Raw genomic sequence first — 17,852 nt, 5'->3', positions numbered from 1 at the left:
GCTGATCCAGAACAAACACTTGTTCAAGATTTGATGGAACACCAAGTAAAGTGTGGTCATTCCAACTAGGGGGGTAAAACCATGTGACCTGAGTTTTAAAAATGAAGAACTGTTCTTGATTACTTAGCCTTAAGGAAAAGCATTCTAGGGAAAGGCGTGAAAGTGGTATGCTCTGGGAAGAACAAACAGCTGGGTGTGAGTGGAACTTAAGCAACAGGGAAAAGGCAGATTGGTGAAAGAGATGAATCAAAGGCCATATTGTGAAGAACCTCATGCTCTGTGCTAAGAAGTTTGATGTTTACTATATGTAGGCAGTGGGAAGCTCCTAACAGAGTTTAAGTGCAGGGCCACTATGATCAAGTTTTAGAAAGTTAACCCTGGGGTCCCTGGGTGACTCAGCCAGTGAAGCGTCTGCCTTTAGCTCAGGTCATGATCTCCAGGTCCTGGGATCAAGTCCCCTGTCAGGCTCCCCACTTGGCGGGTAGTCTGCTTCTCCCTCTCCCTCTCTCTCCAGCTTGTATTCTCTCTCTTTCTCAAATAAATAAATAAACTCAGAAAAAGGAGAAGAAGAAGAAGAAGAAGAAGAAGAAGAAGAAGAAGAAGAAGAAGAAGAAGAAGAAGAAGAAAAAGAAGAAAAGAAAGAAAAGAAAGAAAAGGAAAGGAAAAAAAGAAAAGAAAAGAAAGAAAAGAAAAGAAAAAAGAAAACAAAAGAAAAGAAAAGTTAACCCTGGCAGCAGGTGAGCGATGAATGGGATGAGGTGAGACTGAGGCAAGAGAACCAGTAAGGTGGTCCTTGCAGTAGCCCTGCAAAGAGGACAGAGAGGAAGGAACAGCAATGAGAACAATGAGAGCCAGACTGAATACAGAAGTTACAGAATATGGAAGAGAATCATACGGCTCTGTTTGGCAAACCAGGTTATCAGATATTTTATTTGAACTCAGCATCCTGCAAAGTTTCAAAACTAAATTGTAGTACAAGTTGGAAACAAGCAGATCTGTGATTAAATGTTGACTGTACCATTTCCAAACTGTGACCTTCCATATGTTCTTTCATATCTCTGTAACTCAGTTATCTCATCTCTTTAAAATGCAGATAATAATAGTATAATCTCATGGGACTGAAAATCTATCTTAAACTCTCTGAGCCAGTTTCCTTTTTTGTAAAATGACAAAATCTATATTTGTCCTGTAATGTTTTTGTAAAAATTAGAGAGAATGTGTAAAATAGTTCTATAGTAAGCATGGTGCTATAGTAGTACTTACTGAATAGTCGTCTGATTAATGATGGGGAAATAGATTAAGATGGAAAAGAAATCACAGGAGAGAGGCTTCAATAAATGTAAGGGATTAAAGAAATCATGCAGGCTCATAAGTGCCATGCGATCCAGGGAGATATATAATTCATTGTTTCATATCATATGGCTGCCACACGTAAGACACTCAGTGAATATCTGCTGAATAGAGAAATAAATTACCAAATACCATTCATTACCATCTAGAGAGAAACAGTAGGGGGTAGCAAACTGTATATGAAAGGCAGTGGGAAAAAAAACTTGGGTTTGAATCTTAACTCCAACTCATATTAGCTATGTAATCTTAGAGCAATTAATTTACCTCTCTGGACCTCAGTTATTTATGTATAAAATTAAGATAATAAGACCCATTTCACCAGGTCACTATGAGGATCTATTCATTCATTAAACAAATACTTATTAAATGCCTAATATGTGCCAGATACCATTCTAGGCTCTAAGGATACAGCAGTAAACTAGACTAACAAAATCCTTAGGTACATAATGCTTGTATTCAAGGGGGTGGGTGGGGAAGACAATTTAAGTAACCATACATATACCTATATATAAAATGTGTCAGGTGGTGATACCTGCAATGAAGAAAAATAAAGCAAGGTAAGGAAATAATAAAGACTGATGGAGGGAGAGGACACTATTTTACATAGGGTAGTCAGGGAAGACCTCTCTAATGAGATGATATTTGGGCACAAACCTGAATGAAGTGAGGAGATCAAGCCATATGGATATCTTTTTTTAGAAAAATTTTTAATGGGCAGCCCAGGGGGCTCAGTGGTTTAGTGCCACCTTCAGCCCAGGGCCTGATCCTGGGGATACGGGATCAAGTCCCATGTGGGGCTCCCTGCGTGGAGCCTGCTTCTCCCTCTGCCTGTCTCTGCCTCTCTCTGTGTGTCTCTCATGAATAAATAAATAAAATCTGAAAGAAAAAAAAAAGAAAGAAAGAAAGAGAAAAGAAAGAGAAAGAAAGAAAAAGAAGAAAGAAAGAAGAAAGAAGAAAGAAAGAAAGAAAGAAAGAAAGAAAGAAAGAAAGAAAGAAAGTTTAAGATTTATTTATTTATTTTAGAGAGAGTTCATGTGTGTGCAAGCACATAGGGGCAGGAGCAGAGGGAGAGGCACAGGCTCCGTGTTGAGCGTGGAACCCTGAGCATGTAACCAATGTGGGTGGGGCTCGATCACACGACCCTGAGACCATGACCTGAGCCACAATCAAGAGTCTGACGTTCAACCAAGTACCCAGGCACCCCTAAATTTTTTTAAGTAGGGTCCACCCCCAATGTGGGCCTTGAACTCCCTGCTTAGCAGGGAATCTGCTTCTCCCTTTCCCTCTGCCCCTCCTCTGCTCCTGCTCTCTCTCTCTCACTCTCTCAAATGAATAAATAAAATCATTTTTAAACATTTTAAAAAATAAAAAGAATCATTTTGATTTTATTGTGAAGGATAAAAGGGAAAAGCAAAAGCAAGGGCCTAAGTTAAGAGGCAGGAGGATGGTAGTAAAGAAGATTACAAGGAGCTGGTCCCTAGTAGTTTAGCAAAACAGAAAGCATGAAACCTGAAACTGGAGGTGACAAATGATTTTATATAGACAGATTTTATTCTAATAATAATAATCTATATAGACAGATTTTATTCTGTCTATATTTCAAAAGTAGAGCTGAGAGGATTGTTAAAGAATTGGATGTAAAGTGAGAGAAATAACAGTGTCAAGGATGACTACACGGACTTTGGCCTGGGCAACTAGATGAATGGAGTCATCATTTCCTGAGAATGGGGAAAAAGCAAAATGGCAGGGGAGTTAATACCCGAGATGCTCAGTAGACATTTAAGTGGAGATGATGAAAGAAAAATGATGGATGAAATACCTAGCAGAATGCAAATATTAACTATATTTAACCATTGTTATTAATATCCTTACCTTAAGAGAAAAAAGGCTTGCTTAAAAATGGTATCGGTCCTCAGACACAGCATCTACAGCAAAATAGTCATGTTAGAACAATCTTAATTATTCACAGCCTTCCAAGCACCTCTTCAGAAAGAGGCTAGAAACCCAAAGTAAACAATGCAAAAAGGACCCCCAAATGCTCTTGTCTAGCAAAGAAGCTGTCCTTCAGTGAATCCTGAACATGAAGACAAATCAAGGTCTTCCACATTCTTATTCTACCCACTACAGAAAATGCTAAAAAAACAGAAGTCCCCCATCCATGCTGCCTTTTTTTCCCCTTTATTTTCCCTTTCTAATTTGATTTATTTTTTTTCTTATATCAATCAACAGTTATGCATCTGCCAAGCGCAGGCACTGTGGCAAAGGACTTAAACCATTCCCTAATTCTCAAAAGACTGCAAGACAATTTCACAGATGAGACTACTGAGGCTCACAGAGTTTATATTCCAAGAAATTATGGCTAATAAGTGTCTAAGAGGACTGTTTTACTCCACAAAAAAGTGTGCCTCTGTTACAGCACACTGTCTTAGTAATAATAATGACATCAATATCAACAAAACAATAATAATGAGAGGAGGCGGTAGCAATGGCAGCTTTCCTTTCTAAGTTTCCACCCTCCCTTTCTTTCAAACTCACTCTGCCCTGCTGGCACCCACTGGAAACAACAGTGGAATAGCTTTACTAAAGGAGTGTTTAACATAAAGGTCTTTTTATAAAGCAATTAGGTAATAAGTTCTAAATGTCCTAAGGCCCCATAACATGAAGAGAAATTCCTATCCTCTAATGGTAACAATTTAATCAAAATGTATATAATATCAATATCAAACAATCCTTTCAATATGTATATGTTAAAATCCTATTACACAAAAGAAAGTCTGAGAAACTGTCACAGACAAGAGAAGCCTAAGGAGACATGATGACTAAATGTAATATAATATTCCAGATGGAATCCTGGAACAGAAAAATGACATTAGATTTTATAAAATGAGGGCAGCCCAGATGGCTCAGTGGTTTAGCTTCGCCTTCAGCCCAGGGCCTGATCCTGGGGACCCAGGATCGAGTCCCACGTCAGGCTCCCTGCATGGAGCCTGCTTTTCCCTCTGCCTGTGTCTCTGCCTCTCTCTCTCTCTCTCTCATGAATAAATAAATAAAATCTTAAAAAAAAAAAAGATTTTAAAAAATGAAAGAAATACGAATAAAGTATGGACTTTAATTAGTAATAATATATTAATTTCAGTTCATTATGAAAAGCATACCATACTAATGTAAGACAGTAATAGGCAAAACTGGATATGAGGTATATGGGAATTCTCTGTACTATCTTTGCAACTTATCTGTAATTCTAAAACAATTCTAAAATAAATATTATTTTTAAAAGGCTATTATATGCCAACTACTGTGCTGAGTATTAAAGGGAATATAAAAACAAAATGTAACAAATAGACAAACTTTGAAAATATTATGCTAAGTGAAAGAAGCTAGTTAGAAAGAGAAAAATACTGTATGACTCCATTAATATGAAATACCCAGAACAGGCAAATTTATAGACAAAGAAAATAGATTAGTGGTTGATTAGAGCTGCAGGGTTTGGGGTGGTAGGGATGACAACTAAGAGATAATGGAGTTTCTTTTTGGGGTGATGAAAATGTTCTGAAATTGATTGTAGTAATGGATGTATATTCTGAGTATACACACACACACACACACACACACACACACACACACCTGTAATCTCTAAGCCCAATGTGGGGCTCAAACACGTGACCCTGGGATCAAGAGTCACATACTCTCCCATACTGTACTGACTGAGCCAGCCAGGTACCTCATACTTTGAATATATTAAAAGTCATTGAATTATATATTTTAAATGGGTAAATATATAAATAGTATCTCAATAAAGCTGTTCAAAAAAATGTAAGCACAATCCCTATCCTGGAGGAGTTCAAATGATTGGAGATACAGACATACACCTGTATTAAACAGCTAAACAGAACCACAGGTATTATAGGATTTAAGTCAAAATAGGTGGTATGAATAATAAGCACCTCTGGCAGGAAATTCAGGTGGAAATGGCCAGGAGAAGTTTTTAGCTTTTGGAGTGTTATGTCTGTAACACTGAGCACATTGAGAATGTGCTCACTCATGAACATTCTCCTCAGAAAAATACATATAAGCATGAATATCCAAAAGTTTGCACACTACTTAGGGAGATTCACTGGAACTCTTCAAACACCCATACATCACTATGCTAAACAAAAACTCCTCAGGGTCAAGGGTCATGTTGTATTCCTCTCAGGTACATTGTAGACATTCAATTAAGATTTGTTTTTGTAAATAAATAAATGATTAGAAAGTGAATGAGTGATAATCATGGCTACCATTTATTAAGCATCCACATCTATTTTGTTGAGTACCTACCATATATCTAAATCATAATTCCCTTACAGAATATTATTATTCTGTATTATTATCCCATTTTACAGTTGAAGAAATGGAGATTAAATAATTTACCCAAAGTCAAACAGCCACTATTAGAATTAGCATAGGATCTTAGGATTCTCTGACTCTAAAGTCCATTAAGTTTCTATTCAACACCCTCTCTCAAATCTGTTAGTGCTTAAGAAATCGGGGGGGCGGTACCCCTCAGTGGCTCAAGTCAGTTAAGCAACCAACTCTTGGTTTTGTTCAGGTCATGAGCTCAGGGTTGTGAGATCAAGCCCTGCGTCTGGCTCTGTGCTCAGCATGGAGTCTGCTTGAGATTCTCCCTCTCCTTCTCCCTAAAATATTTTATTTTATTATAAAATAAATATATATTCTGTTCACTCATCTCTATTCTGTTCGTCATGGTTGATAGATCTTGGGACTGGAGGAACCTTAGACTCATCTATTCTAACTCCAGAGAGGGGAAGTACTGGCAGAAGTACTGGCTAGTGGCTGGAGCTCCTGTCTCCTGGGGCTCCCTGTTGTCTTCCCTGCTTTTTATGCCAGCCAATATTAGGTTAAGCATACAGCACACATAATTACAAAGTCCTTTAGTATCCGATTTAATTGCAGTTTTTAGGATCATCTATGCATTTTGCCCTTCCTTCCAACTATTCATATCATTTCCAATCTTCTCTTCATTCTCTGGGAGACTTTTCCTAAATTTGCTCAAGCTTCTCCCTTCCCCCTCCTCAATTTTTTTTTTTAAACAATTTATTTATTTTTCTGAGAGAGAGAGAGAGAGAGAGAGAGAGAGAGCACGAGTGAGGCAGGACAGAGGGAGAGGGTCTGAGCCGAAACTAAGAGTTATATGCTTAACTGACTCCGCCAACCAGGCACCCCCAGAATATATTCTTAAGTAGGCCACTTCATACAGAAGAGGAACTGAATGGGAAGAAAGATCTAGATGACACTGATTTTTTCCCTCACGTTAATCACTCAGATTTCTCAGTCTCTACAAAAGCAAAGGATTTAATTATCTAAAAGCCAGGCTTAAGGGTTGACAACTTTCTGGAAGACATTCAAATTGTGGTGTGAACTCTCCCTTTCAGCTCTGGGAAATGTGCTTCCTCTCCCCTGCAATGCTTGGCATTATTTATCAGAACAAAAGTAATCTATTTTGGGACTATATCCACAAATACCCACTCCCCCCAGTCAGCAAATGAAGAGCGGCTATAGCTCTGCAGCAAATAAAGAGGGTGGTGACGTTAGTGAATGAATGAATGAACAGGGACACAGCTGCTGCAGTGGGTTACAAAAATACTTGTGCCGTTAGCTCGGGAGCCAAGAACAGAGGGACCGCACAGCTACTAAAGACTGAAGTCATGAGGCCAAATCTAGACCGTATGACTAGCTTCACACACCAGAACCCTTAGGTGAGTGGAGACAGTAGTGAGTCAGGGGCCCATGAGGCAGGCAACTAAAAGCTGTTTTACAGGTATTAACAGAATACTTTTGTTTATTAACAAATATTTAAAATGGCAGTTTCTACCGCTTACTGAGTATATCCTTTGTGCTAATCACTTTACACATACTCTTTCAGTTCATCTTTACACTACTCCGATAGAGACATAATTGAGACAATTGCGTCTATTTTACAGAGGAAAAATGAGAGGCTTAGGAAAATTGTCCAAAGTTATAGGTTTGATAAGAGGTACCAAGAATTCAAACCCATGGCTGACTGAATCCAAACCCCATGTCTTCCAGTCTACCACACTACCTCTCAAAAGAGTAATACCAATTCATGAAATTCATATGCTAATAATAATAGTATCAATAATCCTACCATTTGTTGAGCACCTGCTATATGCCAAACATCATTTCCTTAAATCCTCACAACCGTTCCGTGAGGTAGGTTTTTCTACTCTCATTTTACTGTGAAGAAACTAAAGCTTGGAAAGGTGAATCAGTATGCCCAAAGCACACAGCTGGCGAGTGGTCTTCTAGCTGACCTTTTCCCAAGTTCTTTCAAAATTGCTTTTGTTAATAGTTTTCCCTTTGGTCTAGATCTCTTCTTAATATGTTTAATATGTTGAGTGTCAAAGTCTGTCTTTGAACTAAGTCTTTATGGCAGTTAAGAGCACAGGTTATAGATTCACACAAACATGGGTTTGAATATCAAAACTTCCATTTTAATAGTTGTATGATCTTTGGCAAGTCACTAAAGAAATACTTGGCCTTGTGTACATATGATTTAATTTACATGAAATGACAAGAACAGACAAATCTATACCCACAAAGCAGATTAGGGGTTATGTGGGGATGAGCAGAGGGACGAATGAGGAATAACTGCTTATGGGTTTTTTTTTTCGAGTAAAGGAAATGTTCTGGAATTAGATAGTGATGATAGCTGCCCAACTTTGTAAATGTACTAAAAACCACTGAATTTTCCATCTTAAAAGGGTGGATATTATAGTATGTGAATTATATCTCAATTTTTTAAAAAAGAGCTTTCTGCCTGTGGACGCCACCAAGTAAGCATTGTTAAAGTTTCCTCTCCCACCACCGTCATGTCTAAGTCAGTCTCCCAAAGAGCCTGTGCAGCTGTGGAAGTTCTTCACTGGAGGCTGGAGCTTTGAAACAATGGATGAAAGTCTGAGAAAAGTCTGAGAAGTCATTTTGAGCAACGAGGAACCCTTACGGACTGTGTGAATATGAGGGTCCAAACACCAAGCACTCCAAAGGCTTTAAGTTTGTCACGTATGCCACTGTGGAAGAGGTAGATGCAGCCATGAATGCAAGGCCACACAAGGTGGATGGAAGAGAACCAAAGAGAGCTGTCTCAAGAGAAGATTCTCAAAGATCTGGTGCCCACTTAACTGTGAAAAAGATTTTTGTTGGTGGCATTAAAGAAGACACTGAAGAACATCATCTGAGAGATTACTTTGAATAGTATGGGAAAATTGAAGTGATTGAGATCATGACTGACCGAGGCAGGGGCAGAAAGAGAAGCTTTGTTTTTGTAACATTTGATGACCAAGACTCTGTAGACAAGACTGTCATTAAAAAAATACCATACTGTGAATGGCCACAACTGTGAAGTAAGGAAAGCCCTACATAAGCAAGAGATGGCTAGTGCTTCATCCAGCCAGAGAGACTGAAGTGGTTCTGGAAACTGTGGAGGTGGTTTTGGTGGGAATGACAACTTTGGTTGCAAGGTAACTTCAGTGGGGTAGGTGGCTTTGGTGTCAGTCGAGGTAGTGGTGGATACAGGGCAGTGGAGATGGCTGTAATGGATTTGCTAATGATAGAAGCCACTTTGGAGGTAGCGCAAGCTATAACTTTGGCAATTACAACAATCAATCCTCAAATGTTGGACCCTAAAAGGAGGACATTTTGGAGGCAGAAGCTCTGGCCCCTATGGTGGTGGAGGCCAATACTTTGGCAAATCATGAAACCAAGGTGACTATGGCGATTCCAGCAGCAGCAGCAGCTATGGCAGTAACAGAAGGTTTTAATTACTGCCAGGAAACAAAGCCTAGTAGGAGAGGAGAGCCAGGGAAGTGACAGGGAAGCCACAGTTTACAATGGATTTGTGAATTCAGCCAAGCACAGTGGTGGCAGGGCCTACCTGCTACAAAGACAAGTTTTAGACCATACTCATGTGTATGGGCAAAAAACTTGAGGACTGTATTTGTGACTAATTGTGTAATAGGTTATTTCAGTTTCTGTTCTGTGGAAAGTGTAAAGCATTCCAACAAAGGGTTTTAATGTCATTGTTTTGTTTTGTTTTGTTTTGTTTTTCCACACCCATGCTTTTGATTGCTAAATATAATAATATGATCATGAAAAAAAGAAAGGAAGGAAGGAAGGAAGGAAGGAAGGAAGGAAGGAAGGAAGGAGAAAAGAGAAAAGGAAAAAAAAAGAAAAGAAAAGAAAAGAAAAGAAAAGAAAAGAAAGAAAAGAAAAGAAAAGAAAAGAAAAGAAAAGAAAAGAAAAGAAAAGAAAAGAAAAGAAAAGAAAAGAAAAGAAAAGAAATATCTGGCCTTCTAGCATAACTGTTAGATTGTATTTCTAGGCTGCAGTTGAGCTTTGCTAAGCCCTGTATCCTACCTTCCTCCAGGGCTAAATTGTTTCAAAATAACTGTGGTTACCTAAAATGTTAAGTCTAATCCTCTACCATCTCCCCAAGCCTCATCCCCATATTTCTCTGCATACCCTCCCTTGATCCAAGCCCCACTGCTTCCCTCCCTCCCAATTTCATCTGGGCCCTCCGGAACTTCAAATATATTCTCATTTCAGGGCCTTATTCTCTCTGTTTAAATTCTATTGTTCCTTTTTTTTTTTTTTTAAGGATTTTATTTATTTATGAGAGGCACAGAGAGAGGCAGAGACATAAGCAGGCTCCCCACAAGGAGCCCAATGTAGGACTCGATCCCAGATCCCGGGATCACGCCCTGAGCTGAAGGCAGACGCTCAACCACTGAGCCACCCAGGCGTCCCAAATTCTATCATTCTTTAAGTCTTAGTCATGTAAAATCCTCAAGAAAACTTTCCTTACTGCTCAGATTTATTTGGATCCTGCTGTTATACACCTACATAGCACCCAGAATATTTATTTGGGGGCATTTATCACAATTAGTTAAGTAGTTATATGTTTAGCCTGTCTCTTTTGCTAAGAACACAAGTTCTATGAAGACAGGAAACTGCTACATCCCAACATCTACCATACTTTCTGGCACACTGTGGGTGATCCGTAAATATCTGCTGATTGGATTAATAAATTCCTCTAAACTTCACTTATTTTTTTTTAAGATTTATTTATTTACTCTGGGTGGCAGAGAGGAGAGAATCCAAGCATACTCTCCCACTGAGCAGTGAGAATCCCAAGGAGACACCCATGACCCTGAGATCAGGAAAAGATTGAAAACCAAGAGTTGGACGGACATTCAACCAACCGAGCCACTCAGGTGCCCCTCCTTAACTTTAAAGAAGTTATAGGGAATCCCTGGTGGCTCAATGGTTTAGCACCTGCCTTCGGCCCAGGGTGTGATCTTGGAGACCCGGGATCGAGTCCCACACCAGGCTCCCTGCATGGAGCCTGCTTCTCCCTCTGCCTGTGTCTCTGCCTCTCTCTCTCTCTCTCTCTCTCTCTCTCTCTCATGAATAAAAAAATAAAATCTTGGGGATCCCTGGGTGGCGCAGCGGTTTGGCGCCTGTCTTTGGCCCAGGGCGCGATCCTGGAGACCCGGGATCGAATCCCACATCAGGCTCCCGGCGCATGGAGCCTGCTTCTCCCTCTGCCTGTGTCTCTGCCTCTCTCTTTCTCTCTGTATGACTATCATAAATAAAAAATAAAAAAAAAAATTAAAAACTTAAAAAAAAAATTTCCACATTTAAAAATAAAATAAAATAAAATAAAATCTTTAAAAAAATTTAAGAAGTTATAAAAATGCTTACCTCATATAGTTGTTGACATGATTGCATTAGATAATATATGAAAAGGACTTAGCAAGTGCAAAACATATTGTTAATGATCAACTTGGTAGCAGTGATAACGGTAGTGATTGTTCAGTTCCTCATTTATTAAACAATATGTACTCTACTGCATGACAGTTGCTGAAGATAAAGCCATGAACAAACTAGTAAAATATCCCTGTCCTACAGCTTATAGTCTAATAGTGACCAGGAAGTAGCCAACTTCTTGATCATTTTCCTGGGCTTTTAGATTCCCTGCCCTTCTAGCCACTCTGAAATTTATGCCCTCCTATTTCACATCTTATGTCCTCCTAATTCACGTCTGTTGGGTTTGTTTGCTTCAGTTCTCATTGTTATTTATTCATAGGAATTCTGCTCCATGTTGGCCTTCAATGTTTTTTTACTATGAGATCAGTCCCCAAGGTTACTCCTCCTGGCATACCTTTTGTGATCACCACCCCTGACCTAACCATATCCTTGTGGTTCAGAGGTATGGTAATCCCTGAGGAAAGAACAGTAATCTCAGGGTAAGTGATATCCAGACCTAAACTGGATACTCAAGGACCATCCATTTTCTGTGTAAAGTAACTCAGCAAGTGAGTCATTACTCATTCCCTGGTGGATTCTGACTTCCACAGACATTATCCTGCCATCTTGATTGATCAGTATGTTTTCTGAGGTTTGATGAATATCAGCATTATGGTCTTTTAAAAAAAATTATTTAAATTCAATTAATTAGCATTTAATATATTAGTTTCATAAGTAGAGGTCAGTGATTTATCAGTCTTATATAATACCCAATGCTCATTACATCATGTGCCCTCCTTAATGTCCATCAACCAGTTACCCCATCCCCTCAGCCATTATGGTCTTAAAACTACTCCTACTTACTATTTCTATTAAACCAGAGAGGTATGAGATTCCACCCAGTTTTATTCCAGTAAAGTTGGGCTTTTCACTCATCTAAAATGTGAGTGGGGGATGCCTGGATGGCTCAGTTGGCTTAGCATTCAATTTTTGGTTTCAGTTCAGGTCATGATCTCAGGGTCCTGGGATGGAGCCCCACATCAGGCGCCAGGGTCAGCGGGAGTCTACTGGAGATTCTCTTCCTCTCCTTGTTTCTGTTCCTCCCCTTGCTCATATGCCTGCTCTCTCTCTCTCTTTCTTTCAAAAAAATAAATAAATCTTTAAAAAAATAAAATAAAATGTGAGAGGGCTAGAAGCTAAAAACTTCTTGGGTTTCCAAAGAAAGAGCAGTGGGCTAAGAATTTGAAGTTCTAGTCCCAGCTCCACCATGTACTTACATGTAATGTTAACTTTTGTTCAGTCACTTATTCACTCAGTTTTTTTTGTTTGTTTTTTTTTTTTTAATGATAGTCACAGAGAGAGAGAGAGAGAGGCAGAGACACAGGCAGAGGGAGAAGCAAGCTCCATGCACCGGGAGCCCGACGTGGGATTCGATCCCCGGTCTCCAGGATCACGCCCTGGGCCAAAGGCAGATGCCAAACCACTGCGCCACCCAGGGATCCCTTCACTCAGTATTTAACATGTACTACTTCAGGCCAAGTACACTGTAGTCTGGGTACATATACACATAAGGAAAATATTGTTGCCTACCCTCAAATCTTTCTAGTGAAGACAGTAGATGAGCAAATTATTTATTACATTGTAAAGTGAGATTAGTGTAACGGGCTGGATAGGGAAGGGAAGGATTGGCAACTTGGAAGGTCAAGGAAGGTTTTCATTCATTTCACAGATGAAGAAAACCAAGATTATCAAACTACGGAGATGTGAAATACTCAAAAAAGGAAAAGCAGTGGGGTCTTGGGAGAGGTAGAAACACTAGGCTCCAGTCTCAGCTCTACCACTTAAATGGCTGTAGACCTATTATAAAAAAGCATTTAACAATTCAGGCATTCAGTGGGACATCTGAGAACCTATTATGTACCAGACCCTGTGCCAGTAGCTTCCATTTCCTCATTTGTTGTGCCTGTGAAAATCAAATGAAATTATGACAATGAAAGCAATATATAAACTTTAGAATAATATCAGTATTCCTGCATATATAGTCCTTCGTACCTTACAAGTACTCTTATTTACATTATCTTCTATAATCTTTACAATGATTCCATATGGTGGGCATCATTATCTGCATTTTACAGACATGAAACTGAAGCTCAGAGAGGTCAAACAACACACCTAAGGTCATATACATAGCAAGATATAGAACCCAGGTCTGATGTAAATTCCCTGGGTTTTCCTTGTAAAGGTAAAGTAATAACACTGCCAGACAGGCTGAGACAAAGATGGTCACAAGACTACATACGATTAGATGCCAAGAGATAAAGCAGCTAGTTCAGAAAATAAAGTCATTTTGGCCAGAGTAGTCAGAAAAGTTTTATGGAAAATATGAGACCTGAGCTGGGTGTTGAAGAATGCAGCATTTGGATAGGTGGTGAGGAGAGTGTGGGCACTGCAAGTGAGACTCTCTAGCCAAAGCAGTAGGGCAGAGTGGAAGAATATAATCAGTAAAAAGGGCATCTGGAAGATAACAGTGACATCAGACTTAGAGAGGTCTATCTAGCCTTTTTTCTTTAGGTGATGCCCTAGTGACAGATTTACATGGGCTCTCCTGTAGTATAGAACGTTAGGAAACAGTATGCCTTGAAAACTTATCCCTTCCTTTCAGCAGCCCTCAGAATCAAAGCAAATGGAGCAGGAGCATGGAGTCACCAATCTGACCATATGTAACAGTGGAATTTTGAAACTGTCTGATTTTTCTCCTATTATCCTCTCACCAGATGTGGCCAAATTCTCACAATTAGGCTAAAGTGAATATTAATGAGTTATTTTATAAAGAAGTAAGGTTTGAGCCATTAAGGAAGCAAGCCTGACCACATTCAGAGACTACCCCAAGATTAACTACTGGTAGATCCATGAGCAGCAAAGATCATACTGATCTATATACATCAGGGACATAAGATTTCTACAATTAATGCCTAAAATAAAATTTAACATAAATTGCTAAAAGTCAGTCATTATCCTAAGCAGCATTATACAACTAAAAGAACACAACCGAAATCTGTTAAGAGGGCAAGAGAAGACCAAGGAATGCATTCATTTATCATGATTCAGACGGTTTTTACTGCAGTTATTTAAATAAGGTTTTGTAAGTAAAAATTTGGTTTATTACCCCTTTCTTATCGCCAAGTAGCCTCACAGCCCCATCAGGTTACCAAGTCAAAGCGGTAAACTTAGAAACCACTCTGGTAGTGCAAAACTAAAGTGACCTGCTCAAGGTCATACAGATGATGGGAATTTATCCCGGTTCCAAGATTCCCACCTTGGGGCTCTTCTCCTTCCCGGCCAATGGGCGGCGAGTGTGGCTGGCGGAGGGGGCGTGGCCCACGGGTCAGCGCCACCGGTCGCGCGGGGGCAGGAGTGGAGGGAGCACAGCCCCGTGACTACAAGGCGCCGCGTGTGCTGCCGGGAGAACCTTGTTCTCGCCGGTGTCTCAGACCCGGATGTCTGCAGAGGCGGGGATATCCTCGCCGCCACCTCCCAGCTCTGCTCTCCCCGCCACCTCTGCCGCGCCCTGCGTGCGTGGAAATACGTTACCTTTCCCAGAGCTCCGTTCATCCTTTGTTGCTGCCGCCGGGAACCGTTTAAGTTGAAGACCCGCCCAAGCTGCAGCGATCCCCCTGGCGTCTGAAAACACTAACGGAACGCCTCGACCGTGTCCATTAACGATATCCGACCGAGACTCAGTGCCCGCAGCACCTTGGTTCCGGTAGCTTCTGAGACTCAGTATCTAGAAAACTCTCCAAGACTCCGCCCTCACTACAGCTGAAGTGTCACCTTCACTGCAGCTCTTCCAGGCAGAATTAATTGCCACCTCTGTGTTGGCCCAATGCTTTGCACACGTTTCTGCTATGTCATCCACCATACTGTGTATTATCTGTTACTGTCTCTTTCACATATTTGATTGTAAGTTCTTCAAGAACTGGGATCCTGTTCAATTAATTCATTCCAGTGGCTAGCACAGGACATGGAGATCTGACTTCTAACCTTGATTTATAAGCTGCTTGGCCCTAAGTGAGCTTTTCTGACATTCAGTTGCCTCATGATAATTGATAATAACTACTTTCGTTTGAGTGACCATTATGTGCAATGCATTATGCTCAGAGCATCAATTTATGCCTCAGAAGCCTCTTAGTGAAATATTATCACTTGATTTTATATATAAGGATATTCCAAGAGGTTAAGAGACTTGTCTAGGGCCAACCAACTGGAGCAGAGTTGAGTTTCAAATTCAGTATCCTTTATGCAAAGTGTTTTCCCTCTGATACATCCCTTCTCACATGAGATAATAAAGTCACAGCACAATCATTTACTTTCTTTACACACATAAACCATTTGCTCAGCATGACTTTGTGCCAATCCTTTGACTGAATCTTGGGAATACGGAGATGAATATTACATGATCCCTGCCCTTATGTGGCTCATAGAGAATTTAATCAAAGTAAAAAGCTTCTGTGCAGCAAAAGGAACAATCAATATAGTGAAGAGACAACTTACAGAATGGGAGAAAACAGTCGCAAACCATACATCTGTTAAGGAGTTAATACCCAAAGAATATAAGGAATTCAACTGAATAGCAAGAAAACAATTCGATTTTAAAATGGGCAAAGGCATTTGCCACAATGTGAATGGACCTCTAGAATATTATGCTAAGTGAAATAAGTCAAAAAGAGAAAGACAAATACCATATGATTTCACTGATATGTAGAATCTAAAACCAAAACAGAGAACAAATTGGTGGTCCAGAGGGAACGTGAGTGGGATTGGGCAAAATAGATGAAGGGGATTAAGAGGTACAAATTTAAGTTATAAAATAAGTTACAGAAATGAAAAGTACAGCATAGGGAACATAATAATACTGTACTAACCTTGTGTGGTGACTGATGGTGGTTACGCTTATAATGAGCACTGAGTAATGTATAGAAGTGTCAAATCAATATGTTGTACACCTGAAATTAATATAACATGTTATGTCAATTTAAGTCAATAATTTAAAAATATTAAAGATTTTATTTATTCATGAGAGACACACACACAGAGGCAGAGACACAGGCAGAGGGAGAAGCAGGCTCCATGCAGGAGTCCCAATGTGGGACTTGATCACGGGACTCCAGGATCACACCCTGAGCCGAAGGCAGAGGCTCAACCGCTGAGCCACCCACATGTCCCATAAGTCAATAATATTTAAAATGGACAAAGGACCTGCGCAGACATTTCCCAGAAGAAGACATAAAAATGGCCAACAGTGTATAAAAAGATGCTCAATATCACTAGTCATCAGGGAAGTGCAAAATAAAACCACAGTGAGATATCACCTCACATCTATTAGAATAGTTATTATAAAAAAAAAAACAAAAGCTAAGTTTTGGCAATGATGTGGAAAAAAGGAAACCCCCACACACTGTTAGTGGGCATATAAACTGGTATCACCACAATGGAAAACAGTATAAATAGTAAGTATATAATGGAATATTACACCAGCCTTTAAAAACAAGGAAATCCAATCATTTGTGACAACATAGATGACACTGGAGGACAGGGGCACCTGGGTGGCTCAATGGTTGAGTATCTGCATTTGGCTCAGGGCGTGATCCTGGGGTCCTGGGATAGAGTCCCGCATTGGGCTCTCCACAGGGAGCCTGGTTCTCCCTCTGTCTATGTCTCTGCCTCTCTCCCTCTCTGTCTCTCATGAATAAATAAAATCTTAAAAAAAAAAAAGAAAAAGAAAAAAGAAACTGGAGGACATGCTAAATGAAATGACAGGCACAGAAAAATAGATACTCCATAATCTCACTTATATGTGGAATTTATAGGAATATATATATGTATACATACATATATATATACAAAATCTGTGTGTGTGTGTATATATATATATATATACACATATATGTGTGTGTGTGTGTGTGTGTATACATACACATTTTAGGAGAGAGAGTGCATGGGCATGAGTGGGGTGGGGCGAAAGGAGAGGGAAAGAGATAATCTTAAGCAGCCTCCACACGGGCCTCAATCTCACAACAATGAGATCGTGACCTGAGCCAAAATCAGATGTTTAACCAACTGAGCTATGCAGGCTCCCCACTTATACGTGGAATTTAAAGTAGCTGGACTCAGGATCCCTGGGTGGCGCAGCGGTTTAGTGCCTGCCTTTGGCCCAGGGTGCGATCCTGGAGACCCGGGATCGAATCCCACGTCAGGCTCCCTGGTGCATGGAGCCTGCTTCTCCCATTGCCTGTGTCTCTGCCTCTCTCTCTCTGACTATCATAAATAAAAATAAATAAAGTAGCTGGACTCATACACATGACTCTTGATCTCAGGGTCATGAGTTCGAACCCCACATTGGGTGTAGAGTTTCCTTTAACAAAAGGTTTTTAATGAAATAAAATAGTTGGACTCATAGAAGCAGAGCATAGATTGGTGATTACTAGGGGTTTGAGCAGGAGTTGGGGGCAGAATGGGGAAATATTGGTCAAAGGGTACAAAGTTCCCTTCATGCAGGATAAATTAAGCTTAGAGATCTAATGTACAGCATGATGACTACAGTTAATAATGTATTGAATACTGAAAATATGCTAAGAGAGTAAATTTAGGTCTCTGATCACAAAAAAGATAACTAAAAA

At 39.9% G+C, this 17,852-nt stretch overlaps 1 protein-coding gene across 3 annotated transcripts in view; it reads right to left on the bottom strand.

The window, feature by feature from the left end:
• Positions 1 to 14,947, bottom strand: part of MRPL48 (mitochondrial ribosomal protein L48) — a 65,210-nt gene extending 50,263 nt beyond the window's left edge. Inside the window, exons 1-2 of one of the 3 annotated variants that reach the window (XM_026010511.2) lie at positions 14,767 to 14,947; positions 3,223 to 3,275 (exon numbers count right to left, since the gene is read on the bottom strand). In XM_026010511.2, the coding sequence (XP_025866296.1) occupies positions 3,223 to 3,275; positions 14,767 to 14,787 (74 nt within the window). In that variant the 5' untranslated portion in view covers positions 14,788 to 14,947. Of the gene's footprint in view, positions 1 to 3,222; positions 3,276 to 14,341; positions 14,634 to 14,766 lie in introns of those variants that run through there. The other 2 variants (XM_072725912.1, XM_026010512.2) reach the window with 2 other exon arrangements.
• Positions 14,948 to 17,852: the final 2,905 nt, after the last annotated feature.

The sequence above is a fragment of the Vulpes vulpes genome, chromosome 11 (assembly GCF_048418805.1).
Source record: "Vulpes vulpes isolate BD-2025 chromosome 11, VulVul3, whole genome shotgun sequence".
Lineage (NCBI taxonomy): Eukaryota > Metazoa > Chordata > Mammalia > Carnivora > Canidae > Vulpes > Vulpes vulpes.
The sequence above is the reverse complement of the archived record's forward strand: the minus strand, read 5'-3'. Positions and strand labels throughout refer to the sequence as shown.